Source organism: Poromitra crassiceps (genome assembly GCF_964638095.1).
Source record: "Poromitra crassiceps genome assembly, chromosome: 7".
Taxonomy (NCBI): domain Eukaryota; kingdom Metazoa; phylum Chordata; class Actinopteri; order Beryciformes; family Melamphaidae; genus Poromitra; species Poromitra crassiceps.
This window is the reverse complement of record NC_139628.1, coordinates 56,318,792-56,336,495: the sequence shown is the minus strand read 5'-3', so window position 1 is coordinate 56,336,495 and position 17,704 is coordinate 56,318,792. Positions and strand designations below refer to the sequence as shown.

Sequence of the window (17,704 nt, the reverse complement as noted above, 5' to 3'; positions counted from 1 at the left end):
CTACCTATTTTTCAGCGCTGTGCTTATGTTGTGCAGTGATTTCTTACATCCTCTATTTCTGTTGGTCTCCTTCGCCTTCAGCTACACTCTGATTGGCCCAGAGACCAGAGAATGTCTGCCAAGCGGCCAATGGAGTGACAGCTCCGCCCAGTGCGTCCCCCGCTCCTGTGGCCCCCCGCCCGCCATCGACCACGCCGAGCCCTACGAGAGCCACCAGCTGTTCGGAGACACCGCCAACTACTACTGCACCGACGGCTACACCGCCGGCAACAACTCTAAGATGGTGTGCAACGCCCAGGGTGTGTGGGCGCCCCCCGATGGACTGGAGGCCCTCCCTCGCTGCATTGCAAATTTTTGCCAACGTCCGCCTGACCTCCCGCACGCTATTCTGGACTCGGTCAACAAGCCTAAATATGCCAGCAACACTGAAGTGAGCTATAAGTGTGAGGAGGGCTTCATGCTCAACACCACGGCGACGCTGAGGTGCATGATGGGAGGAGAGTGGGATCCTTCGCCCTATCACGTCGGCTGTGTGCCGGTCAGGTGCTCCAGGCCCGAGGGCGTCGAGCGCGGCTACGTGAGCGGGACTAACTATAGTTTTGGAGCCATGGTGGCGTACAGCTGTGATAAAGGCTTCCTGATCCGAGGGGAGAAGAGGAGGACTTGTAAGGCCAACGGAGAGTGGGGGGGGCTTCTGCCTACCTGTGTACCTGTGTCCTGCTCCAGCCCCCCGCCACTCAGGAATGGAATCATCCAGGTACAGTACGGGCGCCACGTTGACACATGAACCCATTGAGGCCATTTACACCTGGCACTAACATGCGTTTTCTGTGATCCGATTGCAGTCAGATTGTGTTTTATCACTTGAAAGTACAGGTGTAAACGCAAACCCAAAACGCATTGAAGACGGATTGCAGTCTGATCGGCCAAACCACCTCCGGAGGTGGTCAGGGATGCATTGTGTGTACACATTGAACACAAGTGTAAATGCAATGTGTCCTCTCAATCTGGATACAGCAACTTTATGCGGATTGAGAGGACAACCATTTCTGCCATCAGATTGCAATCTGATGCAATCTGATGGCAGAAAACGCATGTTAACGACAGGTGTAAATGGCCTCATTCTTATGAGAATCAAAACAGATTGGGAATACATACTGTACATATTCAGTGTTGAGTAATTTCCGTGATCTCTTGTAGCCTTGAAATGTGAAAACCTTATTTTATCATTTCAAATGTCCATGGCCTCGATGATAAAATGAAAAATTAGGCAAATGTTCAGCATCAGCAGCAATCTGTTCTGTAAAATGACTGAGAATAATTTGAGGGGAAAAAAGCTCATTCAAATTGTTCTGAGACTCGTCTTGTGTTTCTCCCGCTGCAGAGCAAAAGCCGGATCTTCAACAGCAGGGTGACGTACGCCTGTAATGCAGGCTACAGACTGCTCGGTCGTCCGGAGCGAGTTTGCCAGGCCAACCGCCAGTGGTCCAACAACGACCCTCCCTCCTGTGTCCTGCTCACCTGCGACCCTCCTCCCGACATCGTCCACGGCCACTACAGGGGCTCCAGCGCGTTCGAGGTGGGACGCAAAGTGCAGTACGTCTGCGACGAGGGCTACGAGCTGGCCGGGGACGCCGTGTGGACCTGTCTGAAGTACGGCAAGTGGGACAAGACGAGGCGTCCGCGCTGCTCGCCGGTCCAGTGCCCCGAACCGCCGCTGGAGGAGAACCACCTGGTGTTGAAGGGCCTGGATTCCGACTCGGGAACGGTGGAGCTGTCCTGTGAAGATGGCTACGTCCTCCACGGCGCCCGGATCCTCCGCTGCACGCCCTCGCAGGAGTGGAACGACACCTTCCCCGTGTGCAAGCAGGTGTTCTGCTTGCCGCCCCCGGAGGTGACGTTCGGCGGTCCTCCATCATCCAAGGCTTCTTCAGTCCAGTCCTACTTTGGCTCGGTGGTGACCTACTCCTGCATGGACGGCTTCACTCTAAAGAAAGAGGGCTCCGTTTCTTGTCTAGCCAATGGGCAATGGAGCAGCCCTTACCCAGAATGCATCCCGGTAGAATGCCCTCAGCCTGTGGAGATTTCTAACGGTATCGTGGACGTGCAGGGTCTGATGTACCTCAGCACAGCACTCTACAGCTGTAAGCCTGGATATAACCTGTCGGGAAACTCCACTGTGCTCTGTGGAGAGAGCGGACTCTGGATCGGAGGGGTGCCTTCATGCCGCCCGATCGAATGTGCCGTCCCTAAAGCGATGGACAACGGCAAAGTGACGTATACAAAACTCCAGTTCGGACACGGGGCCACCTACTCCTGTCGCCGTGGTTACCGCCTCCAAGGTGCAGAGAGTCTGAAGTGCCGCGCTGACGGCGAGTGGGACATGGCGCCCCCTGTCTGTGTGCAGATATCCTGCACTCCGCCCAAACCCATTGAGAACGGTTTCGTAGAGGGCCTGGACCATCGATTCGGCGTCACTATCTTCTACAGCTGTTTCCCCGGCTTCCAACTAGTGGGTCAGAACCACGTGACCTGCGAAGAGTTTGGCTGGTCCAGTTCTGACCCGGTCTGCGTTCCCTCGGACTGTGGCCTGCCTCCTCATATTGACTTTGGGGACTATGTTAGGGTGATGGTGGATCGTGGCTCACCCGTGGACCTGAGCTTCCTCCAGGGGGCGCTGATCACGTACCGTTGTCACAAAGGTTACGATCTGACGAGCGCCACCACCTTGGTGTGTCAGGAGGACGGCGGCTGGAACGGGACGTCCCCGTCGTGCGTCCCCGCCGAGTGTGAAACGCCACCTAGTCCGACGCACGGCTGGGTGAACGTGACCGACACCTCCCTGGGCAGTCTGGTCAAGTATGCGTGTCGGGACGGATACGAGCTGCAGGGGGCGCCCGTGAGGCAGTGTGTGTCGGGCCGACTGTGGACCGACGACGCGCCGGTCTGTCGGCCCGTGTCCTGCGGCGACCCGGGGGCCCTCGCTAACGGCACCGCTCACGGGGGTTTCGTTTACCCCGAGGTTCTGCACTACGAGTGCAGTTCTGGGTTTGTCCTCAAGGGCGGCGACACGATCGCCTGCCAAGCCGATGGGAAGTGGGACGGGCAGAAGCCGCGGTGCGAGCCCGTGTCGTGCGGTCCCCCTGAAGTCCCCGCTGATATCACCGTTAAAGGGGAGGAGTTCACCTATAGTCATGAGATAGAACTGAGCTGCCGTCCTGGGTTCCTCTTGAAGGGGAAAGCTGTGGGTGTTTGCCAGGCTGATGGCACCTGGAGCCATAAGTCTCCTACCTGTGTACCTGCCCACTGTGGCAAACCCTCGCCACTGCCCAACGGCCGCATGTTGGGATCAGACTTTGGCTTCAGCGGCCAGGTGAGGTACGAGTGTGACGAGGGCTACAACCTCAACGGGGACGCCGCCGCCGCCACGCGTGTTTGTCAAGCGGACGGACTGTGGGACAAACCGGCGCCTCGCTGTGACATCATCAGCTGCGACCCGCCTGAGGACATCAGCCACGGCTTCCTGAACGGCTCCAGCTTCGACTACGACGACGTGGTGGAGTACGTCTGTTTCGACGGCTACGAGTCGCTGGGAGATCCTGTGCTGCGCTGCTCCGCCCGGGGGCTCTGGGAGGGCACCGTGCCCCAGTGCCAGCCCTGCGTCTGCGCCCCGCCCGCGCTGAAGTTCGGCACGGTTCTTCTGGGCCGTGGCGGCGACCACCACGCCTGCGGAGACACCGTGAGCTTCCGGTGCGACGAAGGCCACAAGCTCCTGGGTCCCTCTCAGTCGCTGTGCGAGAAGGGAGGCGTGTGGAGCCCCGGGGTGCCTGTGTGTGGCCGGGGGAGGTGCACTGTCGCCCCGCCTGCGGTTCCCAACGCCGTCCTGCAGGGCGGCAGTACCACCTTCTTAGACACGGTCATATACAAGTGCCGACCCGGGTTCCAGGGGAGAGGCTACCCACACCTCTCCTGTGGACGCGACGGCAGGTGGGGGGACCCCAGGATCAGCTGTGACCCTGTGAGCTGTGGAACACCTCCGTCTGTCACCCACGCTCAGGTGGTGGGAGACACCTTCACCTTCCCCAGCCAAGTCACATACAGGTACATGTGATCATTGTTATTATTGTATGGGTTATCAAGTCACATACAGGTAAATATGACCATTGTTATTATTGTATGGGTTATCAAGTCACATACAGGTAAATATGACCATTGTTATTATTGTATGGGTTATCAAATCACATACAGGTAAATATGACCATTGTTATTATTGTATGGGTTATCAAGTCACATACAGGTAAATATGACCATTGTTATTATTGTATGGGTTATCAAATCACATACAGGTAAATATGATCATTGTTATTATTGTATGGGTTATCAAGTCACATACAGGTAAATATGACCATTGTTATTATTGTATGGGTTATCAAATCACATACAGGTAAATATGACCATTGTTATTATTGTATGGGTTATCAAATCACATACAGGTAAATATGATCATTGTTATTATTGTATGGGTTATCAAATCACATAAAGGTAAATATGACCATTGTTATTATTGTATGGGTTATCAAGTCACATACAGGTAAATATGACCATTGTTATTATTGTATGGGTTATCAAGTCACATACAGGTAAATATGACCATTGTTATTATTGTATGGGTTATCAAATCACATACAGGTAAATATGACCATTGTTATTATTGTATGGGTTATCAAATCACATACAGGTAAATATGATCATTGTTATTATTGTATGGGTTATCAAATCACATACAGGTAAATATGACCATTGTTATTATTGTATGGGTTATCAAATCACATACAGGTAAATATGACCATTGTTATTATTGTATGGGTTATCAAATCACATACAGGTAAATATGATCATTGTTATTATTGTATGGGTTATCAAATCACATACAGGTAAATATGACCATTGTTATTATTGTATGGGTTATCAAATCACATACAGGTAAATATGATCATTGTTATTATTGTATGGGTTATCAAATCACATACAGGTAAATATGACCATTGTTATTATTGTATGGGTTATCAAGTCACATACAGGTAAATATGACCATTGTTATTATTGTATGGGTTATCAAATCACATACAGGTAAATAGGACCATTGTTTTTATTCCCCCTCTTGCTCTCCAGGTGTGACGATGGGTATGAACTAGCCACACAAACGGCCTCTCTGTCCTGCCAGAGTGATCGTACCTGGTCCAAGCACAGCGTCCGGTGCCGCCCCACCCCCTGCCTGCTACCCACCAACCTCTCCATCACCCACCTGGTGGTCAACGGGGAGCAGCTGACTCCCGTCGGGGGCACCCTCACTCTGTCCTGCCCTCCTGGCTTCTACCTGCAGGGCTCAACGCTGGCTGAGTGCCAGGTAGGATATTGATGGATGAGTTTTCATCTCTGAGATTCTTAACCCATAGATACCTGATGCAGCATTTGCGTGTGTATCCCTCATTTGTGTGTGTATCCCTTTAAGACGGTTCGCGGTCTTAAAGGGATACACACACAAATGCTGCATCAGGTATCAATGGGTTAATTGTAATGCAGTTACCTTGTTAAATAATGTCTCAATACAACTGAATGTCACACTATAATAATGCATGTAAAAGAACTTGTGGCCTGCTAGTTTAAGTAATGCAGTCAGTTGGATTATGAAACACAAAAATAAAGATTTGGAGAAGTGCAGATTTTATTTTAGAAATGTGAAAGTTTAACCACAGTTTGAAATACTGTGGCTCATCACTTTCAGTCATGCGCTTTACAAAAAAAAATCCCTTCTGTAGAAATACACCACAGCAAATGTTTCATCATTTATATGTTTAGTAGCTCGGAAACCGATGAACAGAAAAAGAAAAGCAAAATCCCCAAACTCAACTTACACTTATTGACTACTTATACTTACTTCCTATTTAGGGCTTTTTCACACACATGTGCTGGCCTGGCTCGTCTCGTCGTGGCCAGAGCCGTCTATATAGAAGAGTCGCCACATCTCCATTCACTCCAATGGACCAGTTTTTTTTACTCTCAAGAGTTCCAGGAAGTAAGGTCCTGGATTAAGCAGCGCTGTCGAGTTACAGCAAAATAGACAGTTTGTGTTGTACTTTGAAAGTTTTTTTTTTTTAATCAAATTGTCAATTATCAGCTTTATTTTAGCATTCAAAAGTAGCGCGGGACTCCTTCCTGGCTGTTCATTGGCTAATGAGTCACGCATTTTGGTCCTCCGCTGACGCCACTCTCTCTCTAGATTGCTCTGGGCGTGGCATTTGCCTTTCCATTACAACAAGATGATGATGATGATGATGATGATGATGATGATGATGTTACACTACAGTTGAAAAGCAGCAGGCTGTTCACAATAAAAAGCCTTCCATTGGTTTGTCAATGGAAGGCTTTTAATGTGAAGCATTGGCAGGATATGTTGTCATTAAACAACACGGCTCCGATATGGCTGAAGGTGATCAGGAAACGGTCAAATAAAGGAGATAACTGAAAATACAAAAAGCGAGACACAGGAGAGAAGCTCAACTTCAAGCCACAGTCTTTTAAAACGTCTTTCAAAGTAGTGAACACACAAGAGTATTTTAAAACGTCTTTCTCTGGTCTCCAGCACAGACATGAGTTGAGTCTCGCAACCGCTCGCAGCGCACGCTCGTTTGACGGCGGGAAGGCAGAAGGGGGGTCGTCGCGGGTCGGCCGCGGTTGGCGAGACGCCACGACAGGCCGCTTGGAGGCGGGTCCGGAGAAGGTCCATCGTGGGCGCGGTGCGGCACAGCTCGACGTGTTTAAACTGGTAATGGAAACGCAAAAGCAGCGCGGCGTGGCTCCACTCGGCACGGCTCAAAGTGCCAATAGCAAAAGCCCTATGTCTCTGAAGCTCTCTCTATCTCTCTCTCTCTCTCCTGTCTCCACTGTCTGTCTTCTCTACTGTGTTGTGTCTCTCTCTCTCTCTCTCTCTCCTGTCTCCACTGTCTTCTCTGCTGTGTTGTGTCTCTCTCTCTCTCTCTCTCTCTCTCTCTCTCTCCTGTCTCCACTGTCTTCTCTGCTGTGTTGTGTCTCTCTCTCTCTCTCTCTCTCCTGTCTCCACTGTCTTCTCTGCTGTGTTGTGTCTCTCTCTCTCTCTCTCTCTCCTGTCTCCACTGTCTTCTCTGCTGTGTTGTGTCTCTCTCTCTCTCTCTCTCTCCTGTCTCCACTGTCTTCTCTACTGTGTTGTCTCTCTCTCTCTCTCTCTCTCCTGTCTCCACTGTCTTCTCTGCTGTGTTGTGTCTCTCTCTCTCTCTCCTGTCTCCACTGTCTTCTCTGCTGTGTTGTGTCTCTCTCTCTCTCTCCTGTCTCCACTGTCTTCTCTACTGTGTTGTCTCTCTCTCTCTCTCTCTCTCCTGTCTCCACTGTCTTCTCTGCTGTGTTGTGTCTCTCTCTCTCTCTCTCTCCTGTCTCCACTGTCTTCTCTGCTGTGTTGTGTCTCTCTCTCTCTCTCTCTCCTGTCTCCACTGTCTTCTCTACTGTGTTGTGTCTCTCTCTCTCTCTCTCTCCTGTCTCCACTGTCTGTCTTCTCTACTGTGTTGTGTCTCTCTCTCTCTCTCTCTCTCTCTCCTGTCTCCACTGTCTTCTCTGCTGTGTTGTGTCTCTCTCTCTCTCTCTCTCCTGTCTCCACTGTCTTCTCTACTGTGTTGTGTCTCTCTCTCTCTCTCTCTCTCTCTCCTGTCTCCACTGTCTTCTCTGCTGTGTTGTGTCTCTCTCTCTCTCTCTCTCTCTCCTGTCTCCACTGTCTTCTCTGCTGTGTTGTGTGTGCTCAGCTGGGTGGAAGCTGGTCTCCAAGCGTCTCGTCGGTCTCCTGTGAGCTGGTGGTGTGTGAGAAGCCTCCTCCTCTGCTCCACGGCGTCACCGAGGGGGACAGCTACAACTATGGAGACATCGTCATGTACTCCTGTCTGCCTGGCTTTGACATGAAGGTGCTGATCATCGTGCCAACCTGTCTTTTTAGTGATTAAAAAAGTGATCAAATGCATTGATGACACAGAGGAGATATTAAAAATGTTTTTTTTTTTTTTTTTTTTTTTTTTTTAATACTTTTATTTTTACATCATTTTTGCAAAATCATGTAACAGGAGGTCAGGAGAGGTCACAACATACACAGCATATCTCTTTGTACAATATAGTTTGGCAAAAAAAAGAAAAAAAGTAAATGTAAAACGGGGTAATAGCAGGAGTCATTTCACTTAACAGGCATGTCCAACGTCTGGCACAGAGGCCGGCAGGACGTCCACGACAACCCTTGTCTCAGAACAGTCCACAGACAGGCTCCAGGCAGAAACAGTGAAGAGGCTGATATTCCACATCGTCCGTTCTGTCCCCCACTCAAGAGGGTCCAGACATCTCCGCTCTATGAGTTAGGAAAACTGTCCATTTGTACCAGAGTGATTCCCCTTTTTCTTTTTGTAACCTCAGACTAAAAGTGAGTTGCTCCATTCTGTGCAGTTGTTCTACAATGTTTATAAATATATCCACCGGGGGGCGGTGCTTCTGAAGCCAGCATTTCGTGATGGCCTTCTTGCTAGCTGCCAGAAATATCTTCAGGAGATATAGATCATTTCTTTCGGTATCCTCTGAAACTAGTCCGAGGTAATGATTTTTTTTTTTATATACTTTTTAAATGACTAATTTATGCAGCTGAGATAAAAAAAAATGGGGCTTTATAAAAATATCTCTAAAATATCTAAAACAAAGGAAACCACATAAGATCCTTCGTTTTTAAGCACTGTGATTGGCTCGAAGGTTCGAACACCGCCAGCCGGCAAAGTTGGTGTCAAAACTATCCAACTCCGTTGTTTAAGCCACCAAATTCTTACTGCTCTGTCATTTATTTTTTCAGACCCTCATCAGATCAGCGCGGCCAACTGAATATATTGCAATGCATAGTCTGTCCATTATTATGGTTGTTATAAGCATCACAAACCGCACGTCCAGTTCAAAGAGAAAACCTTTCAAGAAGCATCAACTCGACCAGTTCATTCTTCACTCACAAGTTGTGAAAACGATCTGTCACCATTAGTCTACAGTTAGTGACAGGGTGAGAGACAGAGATGTTTAAATTGTGAAGATCTCTCACCCACAGTGAACAGGCAACGCCTTGACTGTGGTGAGCACACTTGGGGAAGTAGTTTTCAATTTCAGCCTACCTTTTCTTAGCAGTTCCTCTAGTGAACATGTTTTCTCTCACCAGGGTCGACCTGGATATACATTAAAATGTGATGGAGGAGGAGGGAGGTCACCTACACACCAATCACCATTCTTTCTCATTATGCATATATTTTTTTAGTATTGAAGATTAATTTCGGCCGTGGAGTACGCCTAATATATAACGAAAATATGACGAAGCTTATAAAGAATTGAATTTGAATGTGTGGTCAGTGGTGCCCCCCCAACAAGGCAAATTGGCTGGTGCCCTCGGCCAGTCGCCCGATGTGATATATGGATAAATGGATATATATATGGATAAACCTGGCCCAGAGACTTCGTTTTTTTTCTCCCCAATATGTTTATTGTCATTTTTTCTTATACACAACATACAGTAACAATACAACTTTAAAGACCAGACGCCTTACAACATACACACACACACACACACACACACACACACACACACACACACACACACACACACACACACACACACACACACACACACACACACACACAATCAATCACTTCCTCCACATTGCTCACACACTTTGATCACAAACCTTCAGGCCAGAGCTCCGCCTCCATCTGTCATGAAACACATGTATGGCTCCCAGAGCTGAGCTAAATCTTCCCCTTTGCCCTTAGCAATGTACCTTAGTCTTTCCAGGCCAATACATTCAGAAAGTTCCTGTCTCCACATTTTTAGTGATGGCGCATCCATATTCTTCCCAGCAACGTGCAATAGCTCTTCTGGCTTGAAGAAGTCCGAAGTCCAGTAGTTTAGCTTGTTTTGCTGTTTGCACAAAGTCCCCCGGATAGATACCAAGCACACAGAGTTTGACATTAAGAGGAACTTCAGTATCAAAGATCTTTGACAAACAATTTATGACACTCCTCCAGAAGTTTTGAATCTTTGAACATCCCCATATAGACAATGAAGTGAAGTACCTTTCTCTTCCAAACACTTAGTACAGACATCAGGAATGTTAGCAGACATGTGCCCACAGTCTTAGTTATTATTCGTGTATTATTGTGCGCATGTGCTCTGTGAGGGGGGGGGCCCTCTTTATGTATCCAGGCCCAGGGGCCCGTCATGTCATCATCCGCCCATGGAGGGCACTCTGTAGAGTGAGGCACCTTTTTGTGAGGGGCCATGTGTCATGTGATGGTAGCCTAATGTGATGGGCCATGTCATTTAGGCCAGCGTGAAAAGTCATCAGTTGTAACTAAGTTGGCCCATGACCTACCATTTCTACACAGTTTCATGCAAATGCGTTCATAAATTTTTGAAATATCCTGCCGAAGTAATGACAACACAACACAACATGGTGGATAATGGCAGAACATACAATCAATATAAATCAATCAATATCCTTTATTTAACCAGGTAAAAAAAACTCATTGAGATTAAAACCTCTTTTCCAAGAGCGACCTGGCCAAAACGGCAGCGCAGCATAAAGACAGTTACATCAATACACACAAACACAAAATAAACAGATAAAATACAGTCAGTCACACACTCAGGAAACAATAGTGAGGTTACACTGCAGGGCAATCACAAGAGCCAAGAGAACTCATTTCTCTGTCTCTTAAAATTGACCTGAATTCCTGCAGAGTTATAAGATTAGATAATTTCAAGTCCTTCTGCACATCATTCCAGGTAGAGGGGGCAGAACATTTAAAAGCCTTTTTACCCAGTTCAGTTGTGACTCTAGGGACCTGCATCTGAATGATGTCCTGAGAGCGCAGGCCATAATGGCTGAGGTTTCTACACATGTGTAAACACAGATATGTAGGAAGAAGCCCAAGAATAGATTTATAGATCAAAGTCAGCCAGTGAGAGAGTCTACGGACAGACAGAGATGGACAATTTGCAACAGCATACAAAGTGCAATGATGTACACGCACGCACGCACACACACACACACACGCACACACACACACACACACACACACACACACACAGTACACGATAGCTGCAGTTAGTCGTAAAACGCAAAGCACAGTGGTACACCGTGTCCAGTTTCACGATTTGAACACGATTTATTTCTAAAAAAGAAACCTAATTTAAGTTTCAGCTTAGAAACAAGTTTAACAACATGAGATTTAAAAGACAAGTTCTCATCAATTAAAATACATGACTTTGTGCAAAGCACTTTACTGTGTAACACACTGGTCAAGTTGCGATGCATCATGCGTTTTCATTTTCTACTTTTCTTTCTCTCTCCTGATCACCCGTGAAAGATGTCATCAAGACAGTACCATAAATCAAATACACTTAGCTGTCATCTCCTATGTGCTGTGTGCTAATAGCAAACGCCTGTGACCAACAATCAGATTACAGGAAGTCACATGGTGTCTCTAAAGCTGTGAATGGCAGTGTGTGGTTACAGTACAAACAAGAAGGAGCTGAGTCACTCTGCACCTGATACTGTATGCCTGCTGCACCCACTGATGCCCTTTCCTCTTTCATTAGATTAGAGGCAAAGTGACCGCCTACTTCCTGCTTCAGCACTGTACCAGAGATTTTCATCCGCCATTTATTTCCCCATAGACATTTGCTAAAATGCTTATAGAAAATGTTTTACTTCTTCAAACCAAACGGTTCACGTATATTTAGAAACAGGAGAGATCACATAACATTTCAATCGGACCAAAATGTAAAAGAATGGTGGATTTAAAGAAAATATTCTTTCGATAGTAGTTTTTTTAAGTTTTGGTCCGAGTGAAATGTTCTATGGTCTCTCCCGATTCCAAATATATCTGAACCGTTTGGCTTGAACAAGTAAAACTATTTTTTATAAGCATTTTACAAAATGTCTATTGGAAAATAAATGGCGGATTCAAATCTCTGGTACACTGCTGAAGCAGGAAGTAGGCGGTCACTTTGCCTCTCTATACAGCATATTGTCTACAGTAGGTGGATTTTCACCACAGTTTAGGTTACATTGTTGCACAATTAATGAGAAACAAGAAAGAAAATGATGAATCTTAATTGTATCATATCTTCATAATCACTACCACCAGTATAGCGCCACACACTGCTGTGCGTGGGGCATGTACTGTTCTTGTGGCTTTACATTATATTTTCTCTGCAACAGGGAGACTCTATCCAGACCTGCCAGGGAGACAAGACATGGAGTGGAACCCAGCCCGAGTGTGTTGGTAGGTTTGTTTGTGTTACTGTATATGAGAGAGAGGGAAATCATGGAGTGGAACCCAGCCCGAGTGTGTTGGTAGGTTTGTTTGTGTTACTGTATATGAGAGAGAGGGAGGGGAAACTGTAAGAATTTCAATATTTAATCCAAATGTGCTGGCAAAAGTATTTTCAAATCTCTTGCCGATAAAGTTCAGTCAGTTCAGGTCCGTTTTTATTTATTTATAGAGCAACATCACCCCAAGGGGTCTCTGTACACTTCACAGCAAAAATGCACACACACACACACACACACACACGCACGCATAAGCACACAAACAATTGCACAGATAGTTAAGTTAAGTTATCCTTTATTTATCCCCTTGGGGAAATTCATCCTCTGCATTTGACCCATCCTCTACTAGGAACCTTCCTAGAACTATAGGAGCAGTGGGCAGCCACTGTGCAGCGCCCGGGGACCAACTCCAGTTCTTTTTGCCAGTGCCTTGCTCAGGGGCACTGACAGGAGTATTAACCATAATATACATGTCTTTCTTTGATGGTGGGAGGAAACCGGAGCACCCGGAGAAAACCCACACGAACACGGGGAGAACATGCAAACTCCACACAGAAAGGACCTGGGCCGGACCGGGGTTCGAACCCGGGACCTTCTTGCTGTGAGGCAACAGTGTTAACCACTGAGCCACCGTGCCGTCCAGATATACCCACATAGACGGCAATGTGACAACATGAAAATTCACAAGACAAAATTCAGCAGGAAAAAAAATATTAAAAACCACATGGATGTACTGTACATAGTTGTGAGGAAAATGGGATGGCTAGTGATTATTAGCACAACAGTAGTGACATAAAGACAGCAAGTGAGACTGAGTGAGTTTGAGTCCAGAGAGTTCCTCATAAGCTCACACACATTTCCCCCTACAACACCCATCAACCACACCACACCCCAAGCCAGTGAAGCCTCCTGTACACTGCTCTGCGTGTCTGTTGTTGTCTCCCCAGCACAGTCCTGTGGTCCTCCTCCCTCAGTGAAACATGCACTGGTCCAGACCACAGGAGAGACCTACCTAAACAACGCCAGCTACGCGTGCAGCCCAGGCCTGCAGCTGCTCGGTCCAAAGACCCTCTTCTGTCTGGCCAATGGCACATGGAGCCTGCCAGCACCTTCATGTGAAGGTATGGAGGACCTACAGTAAACAATGTGTTTAACGCAGTCATCTGTGACATCTTTATATACATTTATGTACATAAAGTTGATCAAGTTTGGTCACTCACTCACACTCTCTCTCTCCCCTCCCTGTCTCATCCAGTGGCCCAGGGGTGCGACAGCCCTAAGCAGGTGTTGCATGGTAAGGTGCAGGAGCACAGCCTGAACACCGGGCGCGCTGTCGAGTTCCAGTGTGATAAAGGCTACACCCTGCTGGGGGATCCTCTGGTGGTGTGTATGGGGGGTAACACCTGGACCTCCCCATTCCCCACCTGCCAACGTAAGAAACTCTGCCGTGCGCGCACACACACACACACACACACACACACGCACACACACACACACGCACACGCACACGCACACACACACACGCACGCACACGCACACACACACACACACACACACACACACACACACAGAAACACATTCATATACAATAGAGCACAGCAGGAATGAGTCCGGAAGTAGCATGTTGGATCTTCAGGGGTTAAAGTGAAGCAGCATGTTGGATCTTCAGGGGTTAAAGTGAAGTAGCATGTTGGATCTTCAGGGGTTAAAGTGAAGTAGCATGTTGGATCTTCAGGGGTTAAAGTGAAGCAGCATGTTGGATCTTCAGGGGTTAAAGTGAAGCAGCATGTTGGATCTTCAGGGGTTAAAGTGAAGCAGCATGTTGGATCTTCAGGGGTTAAAGTGAAGCAGCATGTTGGATCTTCAGGGGTTAAAGTGAAGTAGCATGTTGGATCTTCAGGGGTTAAAGTGAAGCAGCATGTTGGATCTTCAGGGGTTAAAGTGAAGCAGCATGTTGGATCTTCAGGGGTTAAAGTGAAGCAGCATGTTGGATCTTCAGGGGTTAAAGTGAATGGGGTTTTAGAATGGAGACGTTCGTTTGTCATTTTCTTGTGTACACTCTGCCAAAGTTTGCAACGCTGATACCACAAATGCCAGGGCAAGCAAAAAAAAAAATTAAAGACAAAAAAGCTTGAAATTCTTTGCAACATTACTGAGTTTGATCTGTTTCACCAGATAGCTCATGATGAAGCCTTCCTGCTTACAGGAAGTGGCTGGCTAGCACCTTTTCCTATCAGTAACAAGTGTCTATCTAGTAGTTAACACCTTCAGTAACAAGTGTCTATCTAGTAGTTAACACCTTCTAACAGTTTTCCATGGTAACAGGAACACATCACCAGGGCGGCTTTCATGTGAAAAACGTTTTCAGTGAAATATGGAACCAAACAGGAAACTATTAGATACAGGCTTTACTCCTTCACACATTTATATATAATATAATATATATATATATTATATATTATATATATATATATATATTAATACGCGCACAAAGAGAAGAATACATTACCGTGTGTCCAAATAGTATTCGGTCATTTATATATCGCCCACAGCTAAGTCTTGCACAGCGCCCCCTGGCTGGAAGGAGGGCAGCAGGGGGAACGGTTCCCAGCAGGAGTTCCATGTGGGCCAGTCCGTCTCTGTCACCTGTCCCAAGGGCCAGCAGGCTAAAGGAGGCGGCACCATCACCTGCAGGCCAGACCAGACCTGGAGCCCCATCGGCTCTGTGTGTGAGAGTAAGTCTTCTCTTTACAGTTACCTGGAGCCTCATCAGCTCTGTGTGTGTGAGAGTAAGTCTTCTCTTTACAGTCACCTGGAGCCTCATCAGCTCTGTGTGTGAGAGAGTGAGTCTTCTCTTTACAGTTACCTGGAGCCTCATCAGCTCTGTGTGTGTGAGAGTAAGTCTTCTCTTTACAGTTACCTGGAGCCCCATCAGCTCTGTGTGTGTGAGAGTGAGTCTTCTCTTTACAGTTACCTGGAGCCTCATCAGCTCTGTGTGTGAGAGAGGGAGTCTTCTCTTTACAGTTACCTGGAGCCTCATCAGCTCTGTGTGTGAGAGTAAGTCTTCTCTTTACAGTTACCTGGAGCCTCATCAGCTCTGTGTGAGAGTAAGTCTTCTCTTTACAGTTACCTGGAGCCTCATCAGCTCTGTGTGTGTGAGAGTAAGTCTTCTCTTTACAGTTACCTGGAGCCCCATCAGCTCTGTGTGTGTGAGAGTAAGTCTTCTCTTTACAGTTGACCGGTTTCATTCAAAACATATCCATTCTGGGGGGGAAATTGCTACCGCTACTACTTGTATTCCATTAGTCAATATTATAGCAATATAGCACACAATTATTCTATTGTCAGACGCACACATAACACACATAACTATTTGGCAGCAAAGGTCTTAACATACTCGTAACCTCCACACTATCCTTTTGTAAGAGGTATCATTTTTGAAATGGTGGATCATATTTTATTTTGCAATCACACTCCAGTTGTTATGTAAGGGATAATGTATAGTGAGCCGGTGATTACTGGGGAAATAATGACCGACAGGTGAATGATTGAGCCCGACGCGCAGCGGAGGGCTTAATCATTCACCTGAAGCTCATTATTTCCCAGTAATCACCGGCTCACTATCCATTATCCCGCTTAGAACACGGCCTACAACTAAATCATTCAATAATCTGACAAAAATAATTATTCAAATAGATTTTTTAATAGCGTTTTCAACGACAAAGCGGTTTCATTCGTAATTGGCACACAAGACACCACAGCTGCAACTGGTTGGCCTAATTAGTTCTGCGTCTCTGTCTGCTGACAAAAGGCTCTTATCAACTGATTAATCCAGGTGTGCCTAATCATTGTCGTGAGTGTTGACACAGCTGGATTAATCAGTATAACCAGCAGCAGAGCAGCGGTCGGTTGTCGAGAAATAATGACCGGTGAATCTTGTTGATTGACCAATCAGAATCGAGTATTCAAGAGAGCCGTGTTCTAAGTAAGGGATAATGGATAGTGAGCCGGTGATTACTGGCGAAATAATGACCGACAGGTGAATGATTGAGCCCGACGCGCAGCGGAGGGCTTAATCATTCACCTGAAGGTCATTATTTCCAGTAATCACCGGCTCACTATACATTATCCCGCTTAGAACACGGCCTACAACTAAATTATTTCAGTAATCTGACAGAAATAATTATTCAAATAGATTTTTAATAGCGTTTTCAACGACAAAGCGGTTTCATTCGTAATTGGCACACAAGACACCACAGCTGCAACTGGTTGGCCTAATTAGTAGTGTCTGCAGACAAAATGCTCTTACCAACTGATTAATGCAGGTGTGGCAGAGCAGCGGTCGGTTGTCGAGGAAATAATGACCGGTGAATCTTGTTGATTGACCAATCAGAATCGAGTATTCAAGAGAGCCGTGTTCTAATGCAACTTATTGAGCCATGAGGCGTCACTGTATTTGACTCAGAGTGCTGCTAAGTGTAATATACAAGTCAAGTCAGAATTGGAGTTGTGTAGAAAGGATTGTATAAAACATTGCTGAAAGCTAAAGAAGTTCACTAGAAATACTGTTACTTTGAATCAGTAAAAATACTGTTACTTTGAATCAGTAAAAATACTGTTACTTTGAATCAGTAAAAATACTGTTACTTTGAATCAGTAAAAATACTGTTACTTTGAATCAGTAAAAATCATCGAGGTCGATAACATGATGTTTCCCAAACTTATTTACTTCCTGTCCCCTTTTGGAGGTCACCATGAATTCCTTCCTGCTTGTGATCCTTCTTGGTTGTAGATAATGCTGAGAAGGTGTAGCCACGACAGATTAGATAGAGGTTTGCACATAGAGACTGTTCAGTTTGATCAATATGATCTCTGCTGACAGTAGGACACGGGACTTTTGATTATTGCAAGTATGTTCGTGGAGCCATGGGAGGTGTTTACACATTGTCTGTGTGCATTTGCCCGTTCAAAATGCCTGCTGAGCTAGACAGTGTCAGCTTCTAAGATACAACCAATCAATACGTGTGTTGCTTAACCTTGATTAGCTGTAGCTGTTGCAAGATCCAGGTCATGTGATTCAGTTAATCATTGCCTGGGAATTCAATGATCTAAAAACAGGGACTACTACTGAGCACTGGAAGTAGAATGCCGCAGGGATGATATACATATTTCTGTGGGACAACCTGATGCCTGAAGTAATTTTATGATTTTTAAGCGTAAATGCGCTTTTTAAAAAAATCACGATTTTCAGAAAACACTGCAAAAATCATAAAAAT

At 46.5% G+C, this 17,704-nt stretch overlaps 1 protein-coding gene across 1 annotated transcript in view; it reads left to right on the top strand.

Moving 5' to 3' along the window:
• svep1 (sushi, von Willebrand factor type A, EGF and pentraxin domain containing 1) overlaps positions 1-17,704 on the top strand; it is a gene marked incomplete at its 5' end in the record, with an annotated part of 271,175 nt that overhangs the window by 226,171 nt on the left and 27,300 nt on the right. The window contains 8 exons of the mRNA XM_083640220.1: positions 82-757; positions 1,385-4,101; positions 5,173-5,407; positions 7,830-7,985; positions 12,318-12,381; positions 13,376-13,549; positions 13,684-13,860; positions 14,981-15,163. Of these exons, the coding sequence (XP_083496346.1) occupies positions 82-757; positions 1,385-4,101; positions 5,173-5,407; positions 7,830-7,985; positions 12,318-12,381; positions 13,376-13,549; positions 13,684-13,860; positions 14,981-15,163 (4,382 nt within the window). The remainder of the gene's footprint in view (positions 1-81; positions 758-1,384; positions 4,102-5,172; positions 5,408-7,829; positions 7,986-12,317; positions 12,382-13,375; positions 13,550-13,683; positions 13,861-14,980; positions 15,164-17,704) is intronic.